Source organism: Anabrus simplex, chromosome 1, assembly GCF_040414725.1.
Source record: "Anabrus simplex isolate iqAnaSimp1 chromosome 1, ASM4041472v1, whole genome shotgun sequence".
Taxonomy (NCBI): domain Eukaryota; kingdom Metazoa; phylum Arthropoda; class Insecta; order Orthoptera; family Tettigoniidae; genus Anabrus; species Anabrus simplex.
The window spans coordinates 1516492830-1516516115 of NC_090265.1; the positions used below are offsets into that span (position 1 = coordinate 1516492830).

At 36.8% G+C, this 23286-nt stretch overlaps 1 protein-coding gene across 2 annotated transcripts in view; it reads right to left on the minus strand.

Moving 5' to 3' along the window:
- The window catches only part of Mcm10 (minichromosome maintenance 10 homolog), a 143486-nt gene that overhangs the window by 66759 nt on the left and 53441 nt on the right, over positions 1–23286 (minus strand). For both annotated transcript variants that reach the window (XM_067153264.2, XM_068225559.1), the window contains 2 exons: positions 22116–22211; positions 21860–22031 (listed from right to left, as the gene is read on the minus strand). In XM_067153264.2, coding sequence (XP_067009365.2) covers positions 21860–22031; positions 22116–22211 — 268 coding nt within the window. The remainder of the gene's footprint in view (positions 1–21859; positions 22032–22115; positions 22212–23286) is intronic.

Genomic DNA, 23286 nt, shown 5'->3' on the forward strand with positions numbered 1-23286 from the left:
CCACCTATTCAATACAATCAGGTTGGTGTTTTTTTTTTTTTGAGATGACATACACAACACATGCTAAAATCATTGTAAACAAATTTAAAATCTTGTCCAAAAGAAAATTTGTGTCAATATAAAGTTCTAAAAACAGCACAAGTCTGGTACTGAAGTGGATCCTCTTCATAAGAAAAGTCAGCATATACTAGTTGAGGCAGTGTCAACATAAGTCTTCAATAGACTAAAATGGTTGAAAACTTGAGGGTGAATTTTGTCTATATTTTGCATTCCTGCGTTAAAAAATTGGCTAAGAGAAAAGGCGAATGTTATAAAGTTATCTTCACTGAGTTAATTGATCCAAAATATTATCTTGATATAATCACTGCAAACAGATGTGCTGGTTGAGGCTGCTTTTTGGCGAGTTTTTTTTAGTATTTGACAGGTTAAGTTTGATTATCATGTGAAAATGTAGTCCTTCTAGAAGTTGTGGAACATCAAGGAAAAGAATATGGTTATACTGCAAAAGAACAAAAAGGCGAGATTGACGTGTGGGTTTAAATCGTATGTTAATGTCCAAGAATTGTGTATTATGTAAAGTGGGTACTTACTCATTTGCTGTATATATGTCTATCTTACTGTATTAGCAGCGTTGGTCTGTCTGGAGTTCCTACTTCATGTGTTGTAACGATGTGATAGAGGAAGCGGGGCATGCTGAGGGGAAGCGGAGGTGGGCGGAGCATTACATGTTGATGTTAATATGGGAGGGGGATTGTTTGGAGGGGCAAGTGCAGGCTTAGTATTCGGTGAGATAAGGGGAGTTTATGATTCAAAGAATTTAAATATTCGTGGGACTTCGTTTTGCTTTGGATTGACAGCTTTTAATAGCTTAGGCTATTAGGGACTCTTGACTTCCGTATAATCGTTAGGGTTTCAATCTTTATTAAGCGTTTTGTCAAGAAAAATATATATATTCTCTAATTCATTTAGAAGTTTACCTTTATTTGTTTTCCTGATTATTGAGAGATCCTTTTCTATTGAAGTAAAATGGTGACCTGTTTTCCTTCATGTGCGTGCTCATTGCCGAATATTTATTGTGCTGATTGTATTGAATAGTTGGGATAATAAATATACTCCTTTTGTAAACTAAGTGAGATCGCTGTTTTCAATACGGAACAAAAATGAGAATGATGGTTTATAACTATCAGATAGGAAACGGCAAGTGGTGCTAATTACTGTTTAAAGAGGACTTGGGAAGAAGAGCCGTGGTCATAATAACAGCTCTAGTATTTGCCTGGTGTGAAAATAAGGAAACTACGGAAAACAATTTCCATGGCTGTCGATGATGCGTTTCAAACCTACGATCTCAAGAATGCCAGCTACATCTATATGGCCCGTACAACACACTCTGTTACAAGTTACAATTGCTTCATCTACGCTTCGTCGAAGGTACTGTATTTATGAGTAGATTACACTCATTGTAACAAACGCTATTCCTCGTACGGTGGCGTGTCGCTTTAGTGTCGATAATATTATGAGATTTAATTTCCACCGAAAGCGATACTCTTATCTGTAGGCAAGTCATGCTCAGCCATATTTGAGTAATGTGTTAGGAAGACAAACAGCTGATTGTCGCTCGGCGCGCGCACCGACGAACTTCCACTGGTTGCAACAAGCAAAGAGAAACTTTAAGCAATGTCTAGCTAAACATCGACTGGACATTGTTTATGCAATGGAACATCGTACTCGATTTAGACGTTGTTTAGGTAGACGATGTCTAAGGCTTAAAACTAGTCATCGTTTCTGCAATCAGCCCATTATGGTGAGAATGAAGTTGAAAATATTTTTATGTCATGCTAAAACACATAAATCATGTCGATGTTCAAGTTCATAATAAAATCTACGTCACCGGGCGAGTTGGCCGTGCACGTAGAGGCGCGCGGCTGTGAGCTTGCATCCGGGAGATAGTAGGTTCGAATCCCACTATCGGCAGCCCTGAAAATGGTTTTCCGTGGTTTCCCATTTTCACACCAGGCAAATGCTGGGGCTGTACCTTAATTAAGGCCATGGCCGCTTCCTTCCAACTCCTAGGCCTTTCTTATCCCATCGTCGCCATAAGACCTATCTGTGTCGGTGCGACGTAAAGCCCCTAGCAAAAAAAAAAAAAAAAAAAAAATCTACGTCCATAATTGAACGTGTTTATTCAAAGTTTAATCTTCTTTTCTTCAAAATTTCTGGAACTGTTACAGTTGTTGCTTACTTCAACTTTTCATAATTTAAAGCTGACATTAGAGGACTTAAAATTTAAATTTAAACAGACTCTTTTACAATGCCTTACTAACATAGTGTTACAAAAATGTTGCAGAGTGTGGGCTGGGGAAGACATGGAAGAAACGAGACGAGCTGCTCGACTAAATGGTATGTTATAAGTTCCCGTGGATTGAATTAGATATTTTTCCACCAATAGAGCATGTCAAAAATCAGATGTAAGACTTTCTTCAGGCGTTTTGCTCTATCAACCAGCGTTTCGTCTTAGGTCTGACACTAGACTCATCAGAGTGGGATGTGTCAGACCCTACCCACTGACACTGGGGTGTATGCAGGTAAACTTATCAGAAGCCCATTATAAGAGGCACAGTCTGATAGCTGCATACGCGAGATAAATCTCCACAATGGAATTATTGCCCGCCTAGCAATTCCGAAAGGAAATTCTAAGTTCCCATGGAGGGAATGAGATATTTTTCCACCAATAGAGCATGTCAAAAATCAGATGTAAGGTTTTCTTCAGGTGTTTTGTTCTAACAACCAGCGTTTCATCTTAGGTCTGACACTAGACTCATCAGAGTGGGATGTGTCAGACCCTACCCACTGATGCTGGGGTGTATGCAGGTGAACTTACCAGAAGCCCATTATAAGAGGCACAGTCTGATAACTGCATACGGGAGATAATTCTCCACAATGGAATTATTGCCCGCCTAGCAATTCCGAAAGGAAATTGTAAGTTCCCGTGGAGGGAATAAGATATTTTCCCACCAATAGAGCACGTCAAAAATCAATGTAAGGCTTTCTCCAGGCGTTTTGCTCTATCAACCTGCGTTTCGGCTTGTCCTTCCTAATTCGATCCTCTAAGATCACACGTAAAATCAGGATTGCTTCACATGTTCCTACATTTTTTTTGAAGCCAAACTGATCTTCTCCCAACTCAGTTTCAGCTTGTCTTTCCATTCTTCTGTAAATAATACATGTTAAAATTTTGCAGGCGTGAGATACTAAACTAATAGTGCAGTAGTTTTCACACTTGTCAGCACCGGCTTTCTTGGGAATAGGTATAACAACATTCTGCCAAAAATCGGATGGCATTTCTCGTGTCTCATGAATCTTACATACTAAATGTGATGCAAATGTGATAAACTGATATAACTTGAAAGCAATACTCTCTCACCCATGGGTAAATAATGCAAGTATCAACGTGTAATTAGGTTTAGATAGGAAAAGTGTTTTTCCACCAATCAATACACAATTTATTTTAAATAGATTAAACTAGTACCGGTTTCGGCTCTTTAACAGCCATCATCAGCTAGTACATGATTTGTTTCAACCATTAAGTTGTTATTGTATTAGACATCCGGATGTCTAATGGGGGATGGAAATGTATACAATAGAAGTTCTGATATTTAAATGCCTTACGTTTTGCCTGGTTGGCTTCCGTATTATTATTTATAAATTTCATTTTCCGTATTGACAGATTCAAAGTATAGATAAGAAAAGTGTTTTTCCACCAATCAATACACAATTTATTTTAAATAGATTAAACTAGTACCGGTTTCGGCTCTTTAACGGCCATCCGGATGTCTAATACAATAACAACTTAATGGTTGAAACAAATCATGTACTAGCTGATGATGGCCGTTAAAGAGCCGAAACCGGTACTAGTTTAATCTATTTAAAATAAATTGTGTATTGATTGGTGGAAAAACACTTTTCTTATCTATACTTTGAATCTGTCAATACAGAAAATGAAATTTATAAATAATAATACGGAAGCCAACTAGGCAAAACGTAAGGCATTTAAATATCAGAACTTCTATTGTATACATTTCCATCCCCCACTAGACATCCGGATGTCTAATACAATAACAACTTAATGGTTGAAACAAATCATGTACTAGCTGATGATGGCCGTTAAAGAGCCAAAACCGGTACTAGTTTAATCTATTTAAAATAAATTGTGTATTGATTGGTGGAAAAACACTTTTCTTATCTATACTTTGAATCTGTCAATACGGAAAATGAAATTTATAAATAATAATACGGAAGCCAACCAGGCAAAACGTAAGGCATTTAAATATCAGAACTTCTATTGTATACATTTCCATCCCCCATTAGACATCCGGATGTCTAATACAATAACAACTTAATGGTTGAAACAAATCATGTACTAGCTGATGATGGCCGTTAAAGAGCCGAAACAGGTACTAGTTTAATCTATTTAAAATAAATTGTGTATTGATTGGTGGAAAAACACTTTTCTTATCTATACTTTGAATCTGTCAATACGGAAAATGAAATTTATAAATAATAATACAGAAGCCAACCAGGCAAAACGTAAGGCATTTAAATATCAGAACTTCTATTGTATACATTTCCATCCCCCATTAGACATCCGGATGTCTAATACAATAACAACTTAATGGTTGAAACAAATCATGTACTAGCTGGTGATGGCCGTTAAAGAGCCGAAACCGGTACTAGTTTAATCTATTTAAAATAAATTGTGTATTGATTGGTGGAAAAACACTTTTCTTATCTATACTTTGAATCTGTCAACACGGAAAATGAAATTTATAAATAATAATACGGAAGCCAACCAGGCAAAACGTAAGGCATTTAAATATCAGAACTTCTATTGTATACATTTCCATCCCCCATTAGACATCCGGATGTCTAATACAATAACAACTTAATGGTTGAAACAAATCATGTACTAGCTGATGATGGCCGTTAAAGAGCCGAAACCGGTACTAGTTTAATCTATTTAAAATAAATTGTGTATTGATTGGTGGAAAAACACTTTTCTTATCTATACTTTGAATCTGTCAACACGGAAAATGAAATTTATAAATAATAATAAAAGTGTAATTAGGTTGTCAACTAAAAGGGAGATGTTCAATAAATTTCTAAGTTCTTTGAAATAATTTAAGAAAAGGCTAGGAAAACAACAGATAGGGAATCTGCCTCCTGGGCGACTGCCCTAAATGCAGATCAGTATTGACTGATTATTATTATTATGTTATTATTATTTACGTAGCCGGATGATCGTATTTTTTGTGAGGTTATGTCATGAAACGTGCTATATATAGACATTTATATAAGTTTAGTTATTGTAAGAACCTGTAATTACTAGTATATAATTTATTATTACCTGTATACATGATTTGTAATCCACTACAGTATTGTGAAACACACTGTAACATCCAGAATGGCACTAGGTCAGAGGAGAATTATGGAGAATATTCTCTACATTATATCTGGGGTTTAAGTATTTACAAGAAGGTATTTTGTAACATATCTTTCTAGAAACCTGGCCAGGCACCTATATAAGGAGGTGGTCTAGATGGTAGAAACGAGTTACTGTTTAGTTGGAGTTGTGGTTTAACAGAAGTTATACTTGTGACCTCGTGGCCGACATGTTTATACTGTCAGCAGTCAACTGTTCTAAGGTTGCAATCTCCATGTAGCATGTGCTTAGTGATAGGCAGTTGTTGAAATGGTGGTTTGTTGAGGTTTACGGAGTGTTGTGACGGCAGTGATTTAGGTTATGTTTATTTAATTTGTAAATAATTGTGAATAAATCTGTGTTCGCAAGTTGACAGCATTTTGTGTGTGTCTGTGTGGATACATCAAATAGAATAACCTTGCCGAGCTGGTTTCTCCTAAGGCAGTCAGTAATTCAGAGGGAGTGTTATCAATTCCAGCTGTCTTGTTCCTAATTAGGACTCTCAAAGCTCTGTCAAATTCTGACCTCAAAATTGGGTCCCCCATTTCATCAGAATCAACAGCCTCTTCTTGCTCCAGAACAGTATCATCTATGTCTTTAGCTGTCTCCTTTCCCTAGAAGTGTTTTTCCATCTGAGCTCCTGAAATTCATACACATAGTTTTCCTTTCTCCAAAGGTTTCCTTCATTTTCCTGTATGCATCTACCTTTCCTATGACCATACAACCTTCAACATCCTTGCACTTCTGTTTCAACCATTCTCATTAGCTATCCTGCACTTTCTATCCACTTCATTCTTTAATAGTCTGTATTCCTTTTTGCCCTCTTCATTTTTTGCATTCTTGTGCTTTCGTCGTTCATCGGTATCTCCTGAGTTATCCATTGATTCTTAGGTGATCTTTCCTTTCTTCCTATCATTTCTTCAGCAGCCCTAGAGACTTCATTCTTCCTTTATAGTGTTTCCCTCAGCCTTTTCATGTAGACACTTGCTTTGTTTGAAACGCTTTATCGCATAAACCACACATAATCCTGTTAGTTTTGCCTGACCTATCAGATATGTTATTTTTACAGATATGGCACATATCCATTGTTAGTTGGGATTGATAGTTGCAGAGCTCCAAGAATGTAGACTGGTAGCACGGAGTGAGAGGATGGCGTTTGAAATATTTTACTATTCCATGAGATTAATTTCAACTGATTTTATAATTACTCTTTGCCCAGATTTTACAGTTGGGCTACATTAGAAATATTTTACTAATGCTTGAGATTGACTGCCACTCTACACTGTGTTTATTTTTGAGGTTATGATGAAAGCACGTGCTATTATTGTTCAGTATTTAACTTAAAGAATACAAGTTCAAAAGGAATAATAATAATAATAATAATAATAATAATAATAATAATAATAATAATAATAATAATAATAATAATAATAATAGTGTCAGTTGGCAGATGCAGAGTGGGTCTCAGCCCACAAGTGGTCACAGTTGGTTTGTGAACCAACAGCTCTGCACTACGACTGGCCAACCAAGGAGAGGAAGGGTGGTCATGTTTCTGCCGTGACTCTATGCCTCTGTATTCAGGAGACGGAGGAGGGATGATCCCCACCGTTGGCTGTCCTGAGAATGGTTTTCCGTGGTTTTCCATTGTCCTGTACTAAGGTGAATGCCGTGGCAGTTCCTAGTCTTAAATAAATCAGTATAACTTACAGTTTAAGAAGAGACTACTCTTAGGGCCTGTACTACGATGGCCGGATAAAAGTGCGATTTAAATGTATGTCAGTTTGCACATTTATCTGGAAGTTAGGTTGAAAACTCGTACTAAGAATATTCTCAAGTTTAGCTATGCCAAGGTTGGAGAGGCAGTTAATGCTCTTATCTGGGATTTTGCTCCTATTGGGGACACTATTGTAAGAATCAAGATGGCTGCACATTGTGATGAATCTACATCTGCATGATGCAATATGAAAAATAAGTTGTTAAAATGTAATCTATGTACGGAATATATTTATAAAATATAACATGCTTCCTGTCCTGCTATCACAGAATTTTTAAAGATTTCCCAAGCTAGCAAGTTGTTGCTACTGACTATATGCGTTGCACGTAAGCAACTCAGCAGCAAGCTTCCTAGTTAGCCATAGTCATTACGACAGCATTGTTTGATGCAGTTATTTATGGGTTGAAGTCCCAATAGTCCAACATTTTTTAACCTTCTAAATGTTAGTCGTTAAGGTACTAGAGGTGATAGTGCACATTCTCTAATCATTAGAGTGCGTGTCAAAAGCTTGGTTTCTATTCCAAACCTATCCGCGACGCACATATGGAGTAAAGGTATACGGTGTTCATGGTGATTCGTCCGTCAAATGAGGACATTAAGGTTATATTTCTTTGACTTCATAACAACTTGCTAATAATTATTTACACTAAAGTGAGATAAATGCTTGCCAGTTACTATTCTTACATTGTCTTGGAAAAAAGAAACTATTTATTAAATTAACAATAATAAATGAATAATACAATAAACCATCCTACGCCGAATACAGTGCCATTAATTACAAATATAAACTAACTTTCGCCATAATGCGCATCCTCATAAATAGTATTAGACAAAAGACAAAATTATACTGTGTGATAGGAATTATTTTATAAGATACATAACCCGAATCTTAACGTTTGCATCCAGGTTACATTTTCAGTATTTTTATTTTCTACAACAATTTCTGAGTTTCATTACATAATTAATTTTAACATATCTTCGTATGTGTCCTACTGTAATTCTGTTTTTGACCTGAACTTCCACATTACAGCTTAATAAGAGTCTGATATTGGAATCTAGTAATACAATTTCATGTGGAATGGCGCTAAACAAATTAAAACACCAGGGAATACGTTTACCACTACATGTTATTTTACTTCAAATCTCTTCAAGATTTTAAAATTCATTTCATTACTACATGTTATTTAGACGCTTATTTTTAATTTAAGGTTAAGACTATGGCTGATGATGCCTTCAGGGAAGGCGAAACATGTACCACTATTAGTTAACAAATTTATGTAAATCATCCAAGACGATTTTGTATTGATTAGGTGGTCTAATAAATAACTTAATGTTATTATTTCAATCAATACGTTTACCAATGCGTTAAATTTCACTTCATTTTCAGTAACCTTGTTACCAGCGCAATAAAAATGTTTACATCTTCTGCATAACAATGAAAAATGAAAACCTACAACCTGTTTTCCAGTCATTGACCGGGTCAGGGATGTAATGAATGAAGCAGATATAGGCTGTTAGTACGATGGGGTCGCCACTCCCAAAGTGATTTATTAATGAATGATAGACTGCATAACAATACCATTGTTAAAATCTGTTGAACAGGCGAGTTGGCCGTGTGCATAGAGGCGCGTAGCTGTGAGCTTGCATCCGGGAGATAATGGGTTTGAATCCCACTGTCAGCAGCCCTTAACGTTCTATGTTGCGATGTTATTTTACGTAAATAAATATCAAACGAGAACACGTTCACTTCCTTATATAAATTGCTTTATTTACACTGTACGTCACAACACACAATTATACACAATCGCAAATGACACTATATACAACACTCAATAGCAGAGTACCCTGAAGTCGATTCTAACCAGTACAGATATCAACAACACTGTCTCGCGCACTATAACATGCATTCTCTTGAATTCACCGCCTCACTCACTCGAGTCCAATACTCAGACTGTCTCACTGACTGACAGCTCGATATTTATACTATTCGATCAACCATCTAGAATGATCGACTTCTGGAAGAGTTCTTACAACACTCTAATGGAACACACTTGAAACATCGATCGACCAGCTAGTCGAATGGGTACTCAAACTTTCCTCTACTATTTACAAATGTACATGGAAATATCTACAACATTCGTAACGTCTCTACATGTATCTGGATAATAAAACCTTACAGTAAGTTTCCAGAACCCTTCATATATACCAAATTATAGTACAATAAGTCTAACATACGAACATTATGGAATTTTCTACCACTTTCGACTCTATAGATTTTGAGGTTAAACGTATACACAATACGTATCTGAGGTTATACAATTCTATACTACATATTTACAGGGAAATCATATATTAATCATATTTAACATTTAATAAAAGACAATTTAGCATTAAATAAACTATAATTAAAATATACTGAACATAATAATTGAAGGTTTTACGTCAGTTTCGACAGTTATCCTCCTAAAACCTTCATTATCTACCCTGTACATTCCTTACTCTACGTCTTAAATTATATCTAGGTGCCCTTATATCTACTGTCTTCGTCTCGCTTTGTTCTCACTATTCAATTACACGTAGACTACCTCAATCACCCTGTCTTCTCGTTGACGCTTTTGCAGTTTACATTTCGCAGCCTTATAGTTCGATCGGTGGCTACCACCTTCCCATGGGGGATCCGCCGGGTCTGGCTGACGGTGTCCCTGTTCTCGGTAGCAATGATCCACAGGTCTTCGCGTGGCAGTTGACACTCCACTGACTTTCCCCTTGGTCGTGCCTTTGTGTTCTGCCAGGACGTACGCGTCTTCGTAGTCCACCAATGTGATGCACGGGAGAGGCTCGCACGTCGTGATCTTGGTCCTGTTGAGTCACCTCTTTTTCCGGGGTGCTGAATTCAGCATTCCTACCGCATATGATTTCATGCTGGGACTAGTGTCCTGGTTAGGTGGAACCCTCGTTTGTTGGTTGTTGGTGCTATAGTAATCCCGTCGACCCGTGGAGTTGCCATCTTCATGACGCCGGAGCCACCATCACTGTTTGCAGGCTTCACCCGTGTCTCCAGAGCTGTCGTACTTTCGCACAGCGCACTCCCTGTTTCCGCTGGGCCTTGAACTACGGACTCCACCATTGCTACAATGATCCTGTCGTCCCGTGGAGTTGCCATCTTCATGATGCCAGAGCCGCCATCACTGCTTGCAGGCTTCACCTGTGTCTCCAGAGCTGTTGTATTTTCACACAGCGCACTTGCTGTTTTCGCTGGGCCTTGAACTAAGGACTCCACCATCGCTTGAAGGGGTAGGTGGTGTGTACCTTGGTGAGGAAAGCAGTGGGAAACTAGCTGCTCATTCCCGTAATATGCCTTTTCAATGACACCCAAGGCTTTCTTCGGACAGCTGATGCAGGAACTTGTAGACAGTATCGAGAGAATACACCCATAAAAATATTAATAAGATAAAAAATAATAAAACCAATAATAACGAAAATGAAATAAATATGGAGATAATAGAAAAATATCAACAAAGTAGCAGCGAATTCACATCTAAGCTCGGAAATATGAAGGTAGACTTATAAATACGCAAAATTGAACCATACGCAAGGGAAACAACTTATAGGCCTAACATTGACAACTAAGGAAGCATTGTGGAACGTATTGGAGCCCTATTGAGAACCGTGAGAAGGTATGTCATTATGGGGAAGAAAAGGTTCGCAATCAATCACCCTCGACTCAAATTAATTCAAATTAACAAAGAAAAATTACCAGAAACAAAGTTAATAAGTGACAGAGCAGCTGATACTTAACACACAAACCAAGGATGTTTAAATAAACTTTTTAACTTTAACAAAAGATACAGATCCACTAAACCCAAAATGAAGACATAATCAGGATGCTCAAGTAAATTTCTAAAACACAAGGTTTAGCATCGAATTGAAATTAGTGAAGACGGGAATCCAGGGCAAACTGTGACACGCTGAATTTCAAACATTGAAGGTTACATTAAACGAGAAAATACCGAAACACTAGAAGGATTACCTAAAATCAGCTCATGGTCCGTATCGCACTTAAACAGATTCACAACTAAGTATTTTTTTATTTTCCACCTTGTCGATACACTAAATTGCTTAAGGCAACTTATTGGTTAAAAGTGGTACAAGTTTCGTATATTATCAACATCATAAGTCATAAATGAAAGAAAAGTTCCACCTAATCAATACTATTTTATTGTCACATGTAGGACCGGTTTCGACCTCTCAAAAGGTCATCCTCAGCTACACTAGAATTGCATTTACATATTATGCCTCATATTGAGAGCTAATGACATACTCTAGAATTCAACGATTTTAAAGTGGTTATACCCATGCTGAGAATTCAATATTATGCAATTACAAAAATTAATTGCTCTTATTACACTCAATGTACATATGTAAGAATCTAATATGAGTTCGTCTTTTCTTTAGTGTGATGAGTATGTTGGAGTATTTTTAAACATAGGCATTTGCCTAGTCAGTTTAATTGATCTCTAATCTTATGAATATTTAGTCCTGTATGAAATGAATTTAGTTGAACAATTGGAAATAATCAGTATTATAGCCGTTTTAACAATAATTTACACTAAATGTAGAAATATACATGTTGATAGTTCAATAAAACAAATGACTAGCTAAAATAAAACAGTAGTAAATATAATTTAACGTGCTTGACTGCACTGTTGATTGTCTAATGCGGCAGGTAATAGTGGTTCTTGCGTTGTACAGTTCGTGTTATATTAGAACACTTAAACACATTAAAACAATAAAAGTCACAATAAAAATTAGTGGACATGGTTTAACTTATTACCGAGCTCGATAGCTGCAGTCGCTTAAGTGCGGCCAGTATCCAGTATTCGGGAGATAGTAGGTTCGAACCCCACCGTTGGCAGCCCTGAAAATGGTTTTCCGTGGTTTCCCATTTTCACACCAGGCAAATGCTGGGGCTCTACCTTAATTAAGGCCACGGCCGCTTCCTTCCCACTCCTAGCCCTTCCCTGTCCCATCGTCGCCATAAGACCTATCTGTGTCGGTGCGACGTAAAGCAACTAGCAAAAAAAAAAGGTTTAACTTAATTGCACTGTTGACTGTCTAAAACTGCAGATAATAGTAGTTCTTGCGTTGTTGCAGTGCGTATTATGTTAGAATTATGTGAAATAGCTCATAAGCAAAACTCTTAAACACATTAAAACATTAAAATCACTGTAATGTGCATTGGATGTAAACTTCAGTTGACAGTCCAAATTAATAAGAGACAGACACCTTCTATGTTGTTTGCAAGTTTAAAGCTTAAAATACTGTAATCATTGCCAATATGTATGAATATTACTCAACCACTTTCCAATTTAGTATTTTGTAACCTTTAATAATTTGTTTGTTTGACGTTGATTAATGTTCTAGAAATTTGTTCACTTTTTGAATCCAAGGTCGTTAATGGTGGCTCTTTCCTTTCTTATGATGGTGAATATCTGCAAGTCGAAATGATTGAATTAGAAATTCTGATTGAAATAAAAGTTGTATACTAGTGTGAGTTCTATGAACATTTACTTACTGCTGTGGGGTGGTTGAGATGTTTACTGTTTGGCTGTCTGTCGCGTATTGTACCTTGTACTTCTGATAATGTTGTCGGCTGTTGTGGAGGGGTTGGAGGGGTGTGTGTGGGGGAAGCCTTGTTGTGTGTATGGACGGGGCCGGGCGTGTCTGCTGTCCGCACTATGGCTTGCGTATGACGCTGTTTGTTAACTAATTTGATGTAATCATTCTTTACAATTGGGATAATTATTTAAATAAAATGTTGGTTTTCTCAGTTAGTTCGTTGATATTATAATTGGGATTTGTATATTGATCAAATGTTATGTATAACTCCTCGTATATATTAAGCAAAGGGCCTTTCGGATTTGTATTTAATATTTTCAAATCATTATCTATGTCCGTAAAATTATGTTTGTAATCGTGCATGTGCTGTCCTATTGCAGAGAAATGATTATGCTTAATAGCGTTGACATGTTCATTATACCTTATTGCAAAATTTCTTCCAGTACGCCCTATGTAACTTGTTAAGCAGTTGTTACATCTAATTCGATATACTCCTGATTGAAAATATTTGTTGTTATTGTTGACTGATTTGGTATTATGTATAATATGCCTGCTGTTATGTGTAGTTCTGAAAGCTATTTTAAGATTATGCTTCTTAAAGACATTAGATAGAGAATATATGCACGTGTTATTAAAAGTGAAAGTTGTGAAATCTTTTCTAGGTTTATCTGGTTTCAGCAGTGTAGTTTTGGGACGGGATTCGATCTTACGAATAATGGAATTTATCATCTCTTTTTTATAACCGTTTTTTCTGGCTATTTCATGAATTAATTGTAACTCTTCGTTGAGGTCTGTTTTTTAAAGGCTCTGTAAATCATGCTTTGGTATGCTGCTTTCTTATGGGAGTCAGGATGAACGGAGTCCGTCTTTATAGTATTTATTGTGCGAGTGGGTTTACGGTAAATTTTGAAGGTTAGGTGGTTTTCATGCCTAGTAATCGTCAGATCAAGATAGTTTAGCTTACAATTATTCTCAGATTCTTCAGTGAATTGTATATGCGTGTCTATGGCATTTATTTTATCTAGTATAATATTATCGTTAGTTATTCTGTTGTCGATGACGACAAATACGTCATCGACAAATCTACACCAGAAGAATATTCCTTCTATTTTGCAAATAGAATTGTATTCAAGGTGGTCTATGTATATTTCTGCTATTATGCCAGATGCGGGAGACCCCATCGGTAAACCTGTTTGTTGATATATAGTGTCGTGAAACTTAAAAAAGTTGTTATTGACTGCAAATTCGAGTAATGTCATGAATTCTTCGATTTCAAAAGTACTTAACTTACTGTAAGTTTTTAGATTAGTTCTGATTATACTTATAGTTTCTTTAGTGGGGATGTTTGGGTACATGTTATTTATATCGTAAGAAGCTATGGAGTGGTACTGTTCTAATTGTAATTCTTTAGTTTTATTACAAAAGTCTATTGAATTTCGTACAGACTTATTTGCTTGAAAAAATAATGGTTTCTAAGAAATTTCTGAATATATTTAGAAAGTTTATATGTGGGACTAGTTCCGTAATTTATAATGGTTCTCATAGGTGTGTTTTCTTTATGAATTTTTGGAAGGGCTTTTGCATTAGGTAGCTGGGGGTTCATTGTTATAAGATTATTTGCTTCTGTTTCAGTTAGCAAGAAATTTGTGTTTTTGAGTAGATTCTTTAGGTTTCTTTGTACTGTATTTGTGGGATCTTTACGTATAATGCGAAACGTGTCATTGTTGAAACATTTCTTCGTTTTGAGAATGTATTCATCTTTATTTATAATTACCGTTGTGTTTCCTTTGTCGGCTTTTGTTATAAGGAGATTATTCTGTTTGATTTTGTTCTTGAGATTATTTAAATGCGTTATATTTGCTCTATCAGAGATGTTAGCTTGTATTTTATTGACGTATTGTGGTAGTTTTTTTTTGCTATTTCGTGTTTGACTTCTTCTCGTATTTCATGTGGAATCCTTTGTATAGCTAATTCTGTTTCAGTTACCACGGTTGTGATATCCTGTAGTACTGAGGTGTTACCCCAATTATGTTTAGGTCCTTTGCTTAAAATTTCATTTTCTGCTTGGTTGAATATTGTGTTCGTATTTGGACTGTCAACTGAAGTTTACATCCAACGCACATTACAGTGATTTTAATGATTTAATGTGTTTAAGAGTTTTGCTTATGAGCTATTTCACATAATTCTAACATTATATGCACTGCAACAACGCAAGAACTACTATTATCTGCAGCTTTAGACAGTCAACTGTACAATTAAGTTAAACCATGTCCACTAATTTTTATTGTGACTTTTATTGTTTTAATGTGTTTAAGTGTTCTAATATAACACGAACTGTACAACGCAAGAACCACTATTACCTGCCGCATTAGACAATCAACAGTGCAGTCAAGCACGTTAAATTATATTTACTACTGTTTTATTTTGGCTAGTCATTTGGTTTATTGAACTATCAACATGTATATTTCTACATTTAGTGTAAATTATTGTTAAAACGGCTATAATACTGATTATTTCCAATTGTTCAACTAAGTTCATTTCATACATGACTAAATATTCATAAGATTAGAGATCAATTAAACTGACTAGGCAAATGCCTATGTTTAAAAATACTCCAACATACTCATCACACTAAAGAAAAGACGAACTCATATTAGATTCTTACATATGTACATTGAGTGTAACAAGAGCAATTAATTTTTGTAATTGTATAATATTGAATTCTCAGCATGGTATAACCACTTTAAAATCGTTGAATTCTAGAGTATGTCATTAGCTCTCAATATGAGGCATAATATGTAAATGCAATTCTAGTGTAGCTGAGGATGACCTTTTGAGAGGTCGAAACCGGTCCTACATGTGACAATAAAATAGTATTGATTAGGTGGAACTTTTCTTTCACTTATGACTTATGGTGACTATCAATACGGAATAAAAATGAAATTTATCAATCAAGATATTAGCGCCAACCAGGCAAGGTGCAATGCATATAAATATAGGAATATCAGAATCAAATTAATGAACACAACTAAGAATATTGCATTTTTAAAAGAAATCCTCGCTTATGACTTAACTCCAAAGTTGTTAAATAAATACAACAATAAACAAAGAAACACTTATCAAACTTGCGAAACTTTGAGAAAAACTAATAGAATTTGGTTAAAAACCGAAATCAAATTTTTCTATCCTAAAAAGCAGTACCTGAATAATATACTATACCCCCTACACCTGAAAGTGTCCCAGGAACTGCCACGCAGCTTTTGGGATCACTTCCAGTACGTCACAAATGAAAAAATAGAAAATCTAGCCATAAAAAAGCAGAATACCTTAGGTAAAAAACTTGAGACCTTAAAGCGGACACAGAAAGCAAAACAAGTCACTCACTTCACAAAAACAGACAGCTTAAATGAATCTACAGGAAATAAAATGCACCTTTTCTATCCACCTGTAAAAAATCTTACGAACACAATATTCAACTTTTTTTACCTCGCGAACTGAAACAACTTCGTCTACTGACACGGCATGAAGTACCCCACGTATCTTGTCCAAATTGTTGCTGTAATATATGACTGCTGAGATCCAGGTTCCCTATCTGGTGAGAACTGGCTGTTGTGGTAAAGGGAGCTCTGGTGCCACATCCTTGAAAACCCGGATTCAGGAGGGTGATTTTAGGAAGATTTTCTTGGTATTCGAAACTAACTTATCCACGTGAGGATACAAACTTATTATCTCTTCAGCAAAAATGTGAAGTCCATGGGCTAGACATGTGAGGTGGAGCATTTTAGGAACGAGAACTTTCAAGGCTGTAGCTGCTTTTTTTTCATGTAAGGTGCTGCATCTGTGACAAAAAGTTGGACATCATCATGCCGTAGTCCATCCGGCCAGAGTAAAATTAATGAATTTGTGAACAACTGTGCCACTGTGGAACCATTTGCTCTCTCCATCTCTTCTGTCGTCAAAAGAAATACTGATGATAGGTCAGTTTGCTTTGCTTCCATAGTTCGAATGATGACGTTGGCCATGTAACGTCCCATTGCATTTGTAGTTTCATCAATGGAGATCCAGATCTTTTCTGCAACTCTGCTTTGAATCCTCTGCAGGGTCTCCTCACAGGAGATATTCAAGTACGTTTTACTTAATGTGGATTCTCACGGAACTTCTTCTTTAGTGTACTTCTGCAGAAACGTCCTGAGGGATTGATTTTCTAGTTTCCAGAATGGAATTCCGGATTCCAAGAAAGCTTTACATACATCCAGAGAAAATTGCCTGCTGGATGTTGTAAATGCTGTTGATATTAAATTGATCTTAGGGCCAACAATATTTAACCTAGACTTATGTTTCGTAGTTGCAAAATGTTAAGTTATAAAGTAGGCCTACTTCTTTCGTGATTAATAGATTTTTCACAGATTTTCCAAAAGATTATAGCTCCATCAGTAGAAAGTGTATCCGAACCGAATTTGCGAACATAGCCATGTAATTTACCATGCAACGATGAAAATTTCGGCAGGATAAGTAAGTCAGCGTGAACACCCGAGTTGCCTTTAACAAGTTCAACAGTAGATTAACAGCTTCTTTTATGTTTGACCTTTTAGACAGAAGTGATTTCCTCCCTTCCTCTGCATTATCTTTTCATTTCGAAATCGGGAATAACAGGTAATTATGCATTGTCACAGCAAAAGGGGCGTGAGGAAGGAGAAGATGCGTACTTCCCTCATGCTCTCTCTTTCCTGGTAATCATTGTGCTTGTGCATTCCTTTCACTAATGAAGGTTCTGGTATTTACAGAGGTTAAATGAATGGGTTGAGAAAATAAGCTTTCGAACACCTGAAAGCAAATCAACGATTTACAGGGAACAATATTTAAATAGATATTTGTGACGGCAATATGTAATTTAATTTGTGCAACCTTTTTTGTCTTCGATGTACGGAAATTCATTATGTGCTTTTTAAAATGTGTAAATCGCAGAAAAAATTGCATAACGATCAAAAAAAAAAGCTTTAAATCTTAAAATAGGCAACAGAAGCCAAAATAGGCACAAAAAAAAGGCAAACTAAAAATTGTCTCTACACTCCCTAAATGCACGAAAACATATTTATCTCTATCTGATTTTTCAATATATCCAGTCAGATACAAAAGGCATTTTGCCTAACTTCTGGGCTCTACTCATCACGATGCAGTCACCTAGGGGCGTCACATCAAAAGACCTGTACCTGGGGAGCAGAACATGTCCTCGGACACTCCCGGCACTAAAAACCATATGCATTTCCATTTACCATGATGCCAGGAGTAACACTGCTGTGTTCAAAACATTGGAAGAACGCGACCTCTCTCCACGTCGCCACCATACTTGCAGATAATGGACATCTGAGGTAGTGCTGAACACAATGCGATGCTATTCACTAGCAAACCATGCTTCAAGATCACAGCACTTCCCCAAATGCAGCCGTTTGTTTGTGGTGTTAATGGCAGCCTATGCATGGGACGGTAATTCCGTAGTCCAGCTGCTGCTAGTCTCTAATGGTGCGGGACATTGCCAGGGATTCCATTACTTGTCTTGACTGGCAAGCACAGATGTGAAGGGGTTATGATGTGCTTAGTAAAAAATATGGTGATCCTACCTTGTGGTGGTCAAATGGGGTCGAACAGAACCTTCACAATGAGTATGCCTGCCCTAATGTTCCCATGCAGTCCAATATTGGGCTACTGTCACATCCGAATGCCCACACAAATCTGGATATTTCACTATATGACCAGCCGGCCTAATGGAGACCCACAATGAGGCTCCTTTCAAACTCTGTCAGGTGCTAATAACGCTGTCTCACACGAGTACGCAGCATCTCCGTGTCCTTTACAGAGATCACTCAATATCTGACACTGTTCACGCTCACTTAGATGCCCTACAAGGCCTGGTAAGAACATTAACATGAACAACACTAATGCGCTCTGGTGGCTGTTCTACCTATCACAGAGAATTGAAACTCTAATCATTTACATACTCATCGATGTTGTGTATGTGTATGAAGTTACACTGACATACAACCATTTCTTCTGGGTGCTTCAATTTTTTTTTTTTTGTCAGGCAGTGTAATTGAATAGATATGAAGAAATTTAAAAAAGAAAACTTAGTATAAACATTGTAAACCATATTATTCAATTTATTAGATACCAACTGAAATCTCCTGTTCTAATATTTGTTTTAAGTATTATATTAATTCTTAATTAGTATTAGTACTGTAATGTAATATTACAGTAAAACCTCATTAATTCGAAGTCGTTGGGACTCAAAAATCGGACTTCAAATTACGCGATTTCGAATTAACCGCCAATTCGCAATTCAGAAGTACCAACCCTTGCCGCGTTGCAAAATATTCTAAGGCCCGTTACTGCATGCAGTTAACCTTGATTCACAGTTTATACCTTTCAAATGCCATGAAAAAAGAACTATTTCCAAAATGTATCCAAGAATGTGCATTTACAGTATTCAAATAATGCACTCGGATATCTCACTGGTAAACATAACCTCACGCAATGAAAGAAAGAAAAAAAAAAGCATGATTCAAAGACGAGGAGAAATCTACGCTGGCTCCCATGTGCAAGTGCTTTATTGATTGGATTACTACACTGTATGCATTTTAGATGCCTTGTATTTACACAAAAAGTACCCGATGCCCTTAAAGTAGAACTTTCCTATGACTCTCTCCTTGTACGATTTCCCACCATGGCACTTCTCTCGTACTTCAGAAATGTACACACTTGCCGCGTCACAAAGTATTCTAAAACCCATTAATACATGCAATCACCTTGATTCACAGTTTAAACCTTTCAAATGCCATGGCAAAAACTATTTCCGAAATGTATCCAACAAGGTGCATTTACAATGTTCAAATAATGCACTTGGATAAATCACTGACAAACGTAACCTCATGCAACGAAAGAAAAAAAAAATCGCACAATTCAAAGACGAGGATAAATTATGCCGGTTCCCCTGTGCAAATGCATTATTTTTTGGATTTCTGTACTGTTTGCATTTTTAGATGCTTTTTACTGGCATGGAAAGCGCCTGAAGCCCTTAAAACATTGTAGCTTATCGAACTTTCCTATGACAAGGAGATACTGTAAAGTATCTCGCGTCCATGTGCATTGCAACGCACTACTATGACTCCCATCCCTCACCTGTGTACGATTTCCCGGCTGGCAATTTATCTTTTAAAACCATAAGACCGTTTGGGCTCGCATTAAAATAAAGCAATGCAGTTTCACCGGCAATGACAATATTGTTCGGTGCCTACGAATTTATTATACGGGCCACGTTTTTTCGTCAATTGTTGGCATCGCCAGTGTTCGCGGATTCTGTTTACCTGCACACTGCCTGTTGCGTGATATTACAGCGTTCCTTAAAAGGTTGAATACAAAAGAATTCCGATTTCATTCAACTTAGCAATCAAGAAGCGCACTGTAGACCCACCAAAGTGTGTGTAAGTGCGGGAAGCTACCCCTCCACGTTCCGGAACGCGCGTTCTATTATGACGCGGAGCGGATAAATTTCGAGTTGAAATTACTCTGTAGCATACTATTGTTTTAAAATGTAAAGGCAGTTTCGAATTAAAAGTCTGAATTTCGGTAATGGGGCCGACATTGTACTTCGAATTATGAATTATCCGTATTTCGAATTAAACAATTGAAATAACATGCAAAACTGTATCTCATGTTTCTGGGAACGAGAGCTTCTTCGAATTAGGCGGGATTTTGAATTAACTGATATCTACTGTAGTTATATTATCCTTCATATTTTTTTTAATGTAACGTATAACACTGGAAGTAATTTTAAGAACAGTTTAGCTAATGCTTTTGTTTTAGGTGCTATTTGCTTTATATCGCATCGACACAGATAGGTTTTAATGGCGACGTTGGGATAGGAAAGGGCTAGGACTGGGAAGGAAACGGCCATGGCCTTAATTAACGTACAGCCCAAGCATTTGCCTGGTGCAAAAGTGGGAAACCACGGAAAACTATAAATAAATAAATAAATAAATAAATAAATAAATAAATAAATAAATAAATAATTTTTTTTTTTGCTAGGGGCTTTATGTCGCACCGACACAGATAGGTCTTATGGCGACGATGGGATAGGAAAGGCCTAGGAGTTGGAAGGAAGCGGCCGTGGCCTTAATTAAGGTACAGCCCCAGCATTTGCCTGGTGTGAAAATGGGAAACCACGGAAAACCATCTTCAGGGCTGCCGATAGTGGGATTCGAACCTACTATCTCCCGGATGCAAGCGCACGGCCAACTCGCCCGGTAATAAATAAATAAATAAATAAATAAATAAATAAATAAATAAATAAATAAATGAGTGAATGAATGAATGATAATGAAAAGCCGCAGTCTGTTTTTAGTCATTTGACCGGGTCAGGAATGGAATGAGGATAGGAACTGTGCCGGCTGCCGAAGCCTGTTGCACTCCTCTGGGGCAATGATTAATGACTGACAGATGAAATGATACTGGAGTGTGTTGCTGGAATGAAAGAAGACAGGGAAAACCGGAGTACCCAGAGAAAAACCTGTCCCACCTCCGCTTTGTCCAGCACAAATCTCACAAGGAGTGACTGGGATTTGAACCACGGAACCAGTGAGAGGCCAGCGTGCTGCCGCCTGAGCCATGGAGGATAAATAAATAAATAAATAAATAAATAAATAAATAAATAAATAAATAAATAAATAAATAAATAAATAAATAAATAAATAAATAAAGATAATCAGAAGATTGCAGAGGGGTTCAAAGACCAACTACTTATTTGGAACACAAAGTAACTAAGTAAATAAAACATCCTGATAGCAGTTACAATCCTTACAGTTATTTCCTCTTCTGTTTCTGCAAGTTGAGAACAGTAACTTTAAAAAAAAAGTACCTTGATATCTTCTTCATGGGTTTCTATCACAGTCAATGAATACCATTTTCTGAATACTTCCCTTAAAAATGCATGCACCTACCTCATTTTTCCCTAATATTTTGTTTCGCAGTGCATTGAGTCCATTCCCAATGTTAGGGCTCTGCAGTTCAGAACGACGAGAGCATTTTTTATATTCTTTCTGAACATGATAAATACAATATTCACATTTGTTAGTATTAACAAATGCTGTGCAATTGTCACCATTTTTCTTCCTGTAACAAAACAGTATATAAAAATTAAAGATATACATAAAACAAAAATTAAAACGTACAAAAATGGTAGATAATATAACTTACTTTGACTTGCATGTACCATAGTCTTTGGATACTCCTAGGATCATAACCTTTTGTGAATTGTCTACCGATAAAGTTGCTTCATCACCCCCATCGTCCCTAGAATGTAAAAAATGAAATGAGAAAAATGTTGATGCAAAAAAAAATTACAAACTTGTGGAGTAAGCTTATTGAAAATAATAAGGGCAATATCGATATCATCCTTACAAATACACAAAATTTTGGACAAAACTGAGTGTTACTGGTAAATGGTGAGGATTTCATAATATACAGAAGACGGTAAATTGAATCCCGCCTACTGCTGATAGCGAACTATTATATGTATGCATTTATGGTTTAATATCCTATTAAATTTGTTAATTTTGTGTTTGTTTAGTTGTTTTATATGATATTTGAACTGTGAGTTGTTCTAGTTATAAACATAGTAGGATACTCAATGACTTGAGATGTTTATAACTAGAACACCTCAAAATATAATTATTTAACATCCATCTCCTCTGTTGCTAAGGTATTTTTGATTTATCTATATGCTTGCCCCCAAAATTCTTTGCAAGTGTAATTGAAAAAATCCACAGCCTGTTTCCACATTCAACCAGGTCAGGAATGGAATCAATGAAGCCCCCATCTAGCAGCGAGGATAGGAATTTTGCCGGCTGGCAAAGCCCGTTGCAGTCCTCTGGAGCAATGATTAATGCCTGACAGTTGAAATGAAATGATATTGGAGAGTGTTGTACCGAAAGAGATGGCCGTGAGGTTAGGGTCGCGCAGCTGTTAGCTTCCATTCACTCTCATGATCTGTCTCATGCACCTCCTGGTCAAGACGTGCAAGTTTGCTAGGCTCAAGCGTTGAACTCCTCGCCGATTTCTTCGTCCTCTTCCTCTTCTTCATCTCCTTCTTCCACTATGCTGTCAGGGTTATAATACAGCTTCAAATTGACAGCGATATGAACTGTTACATTAGCGCCGTCCATGCACCTGACCTTATAAGCATTATTGTTTAAGTTCTCTGTAACTTCATAAGGTCCCACGAAAAGTTAGGATACCGTAGGCCTCCTGATTAATACCAACTCTCCGACTCGAAGCGGTCTACGGAAGCACTTAAGACGTAATCTTCATAGTTTTTTCTCGGTCTGTTTCTTCAACTGCTCAGCGGTCACTTGGATACACAGCTCGT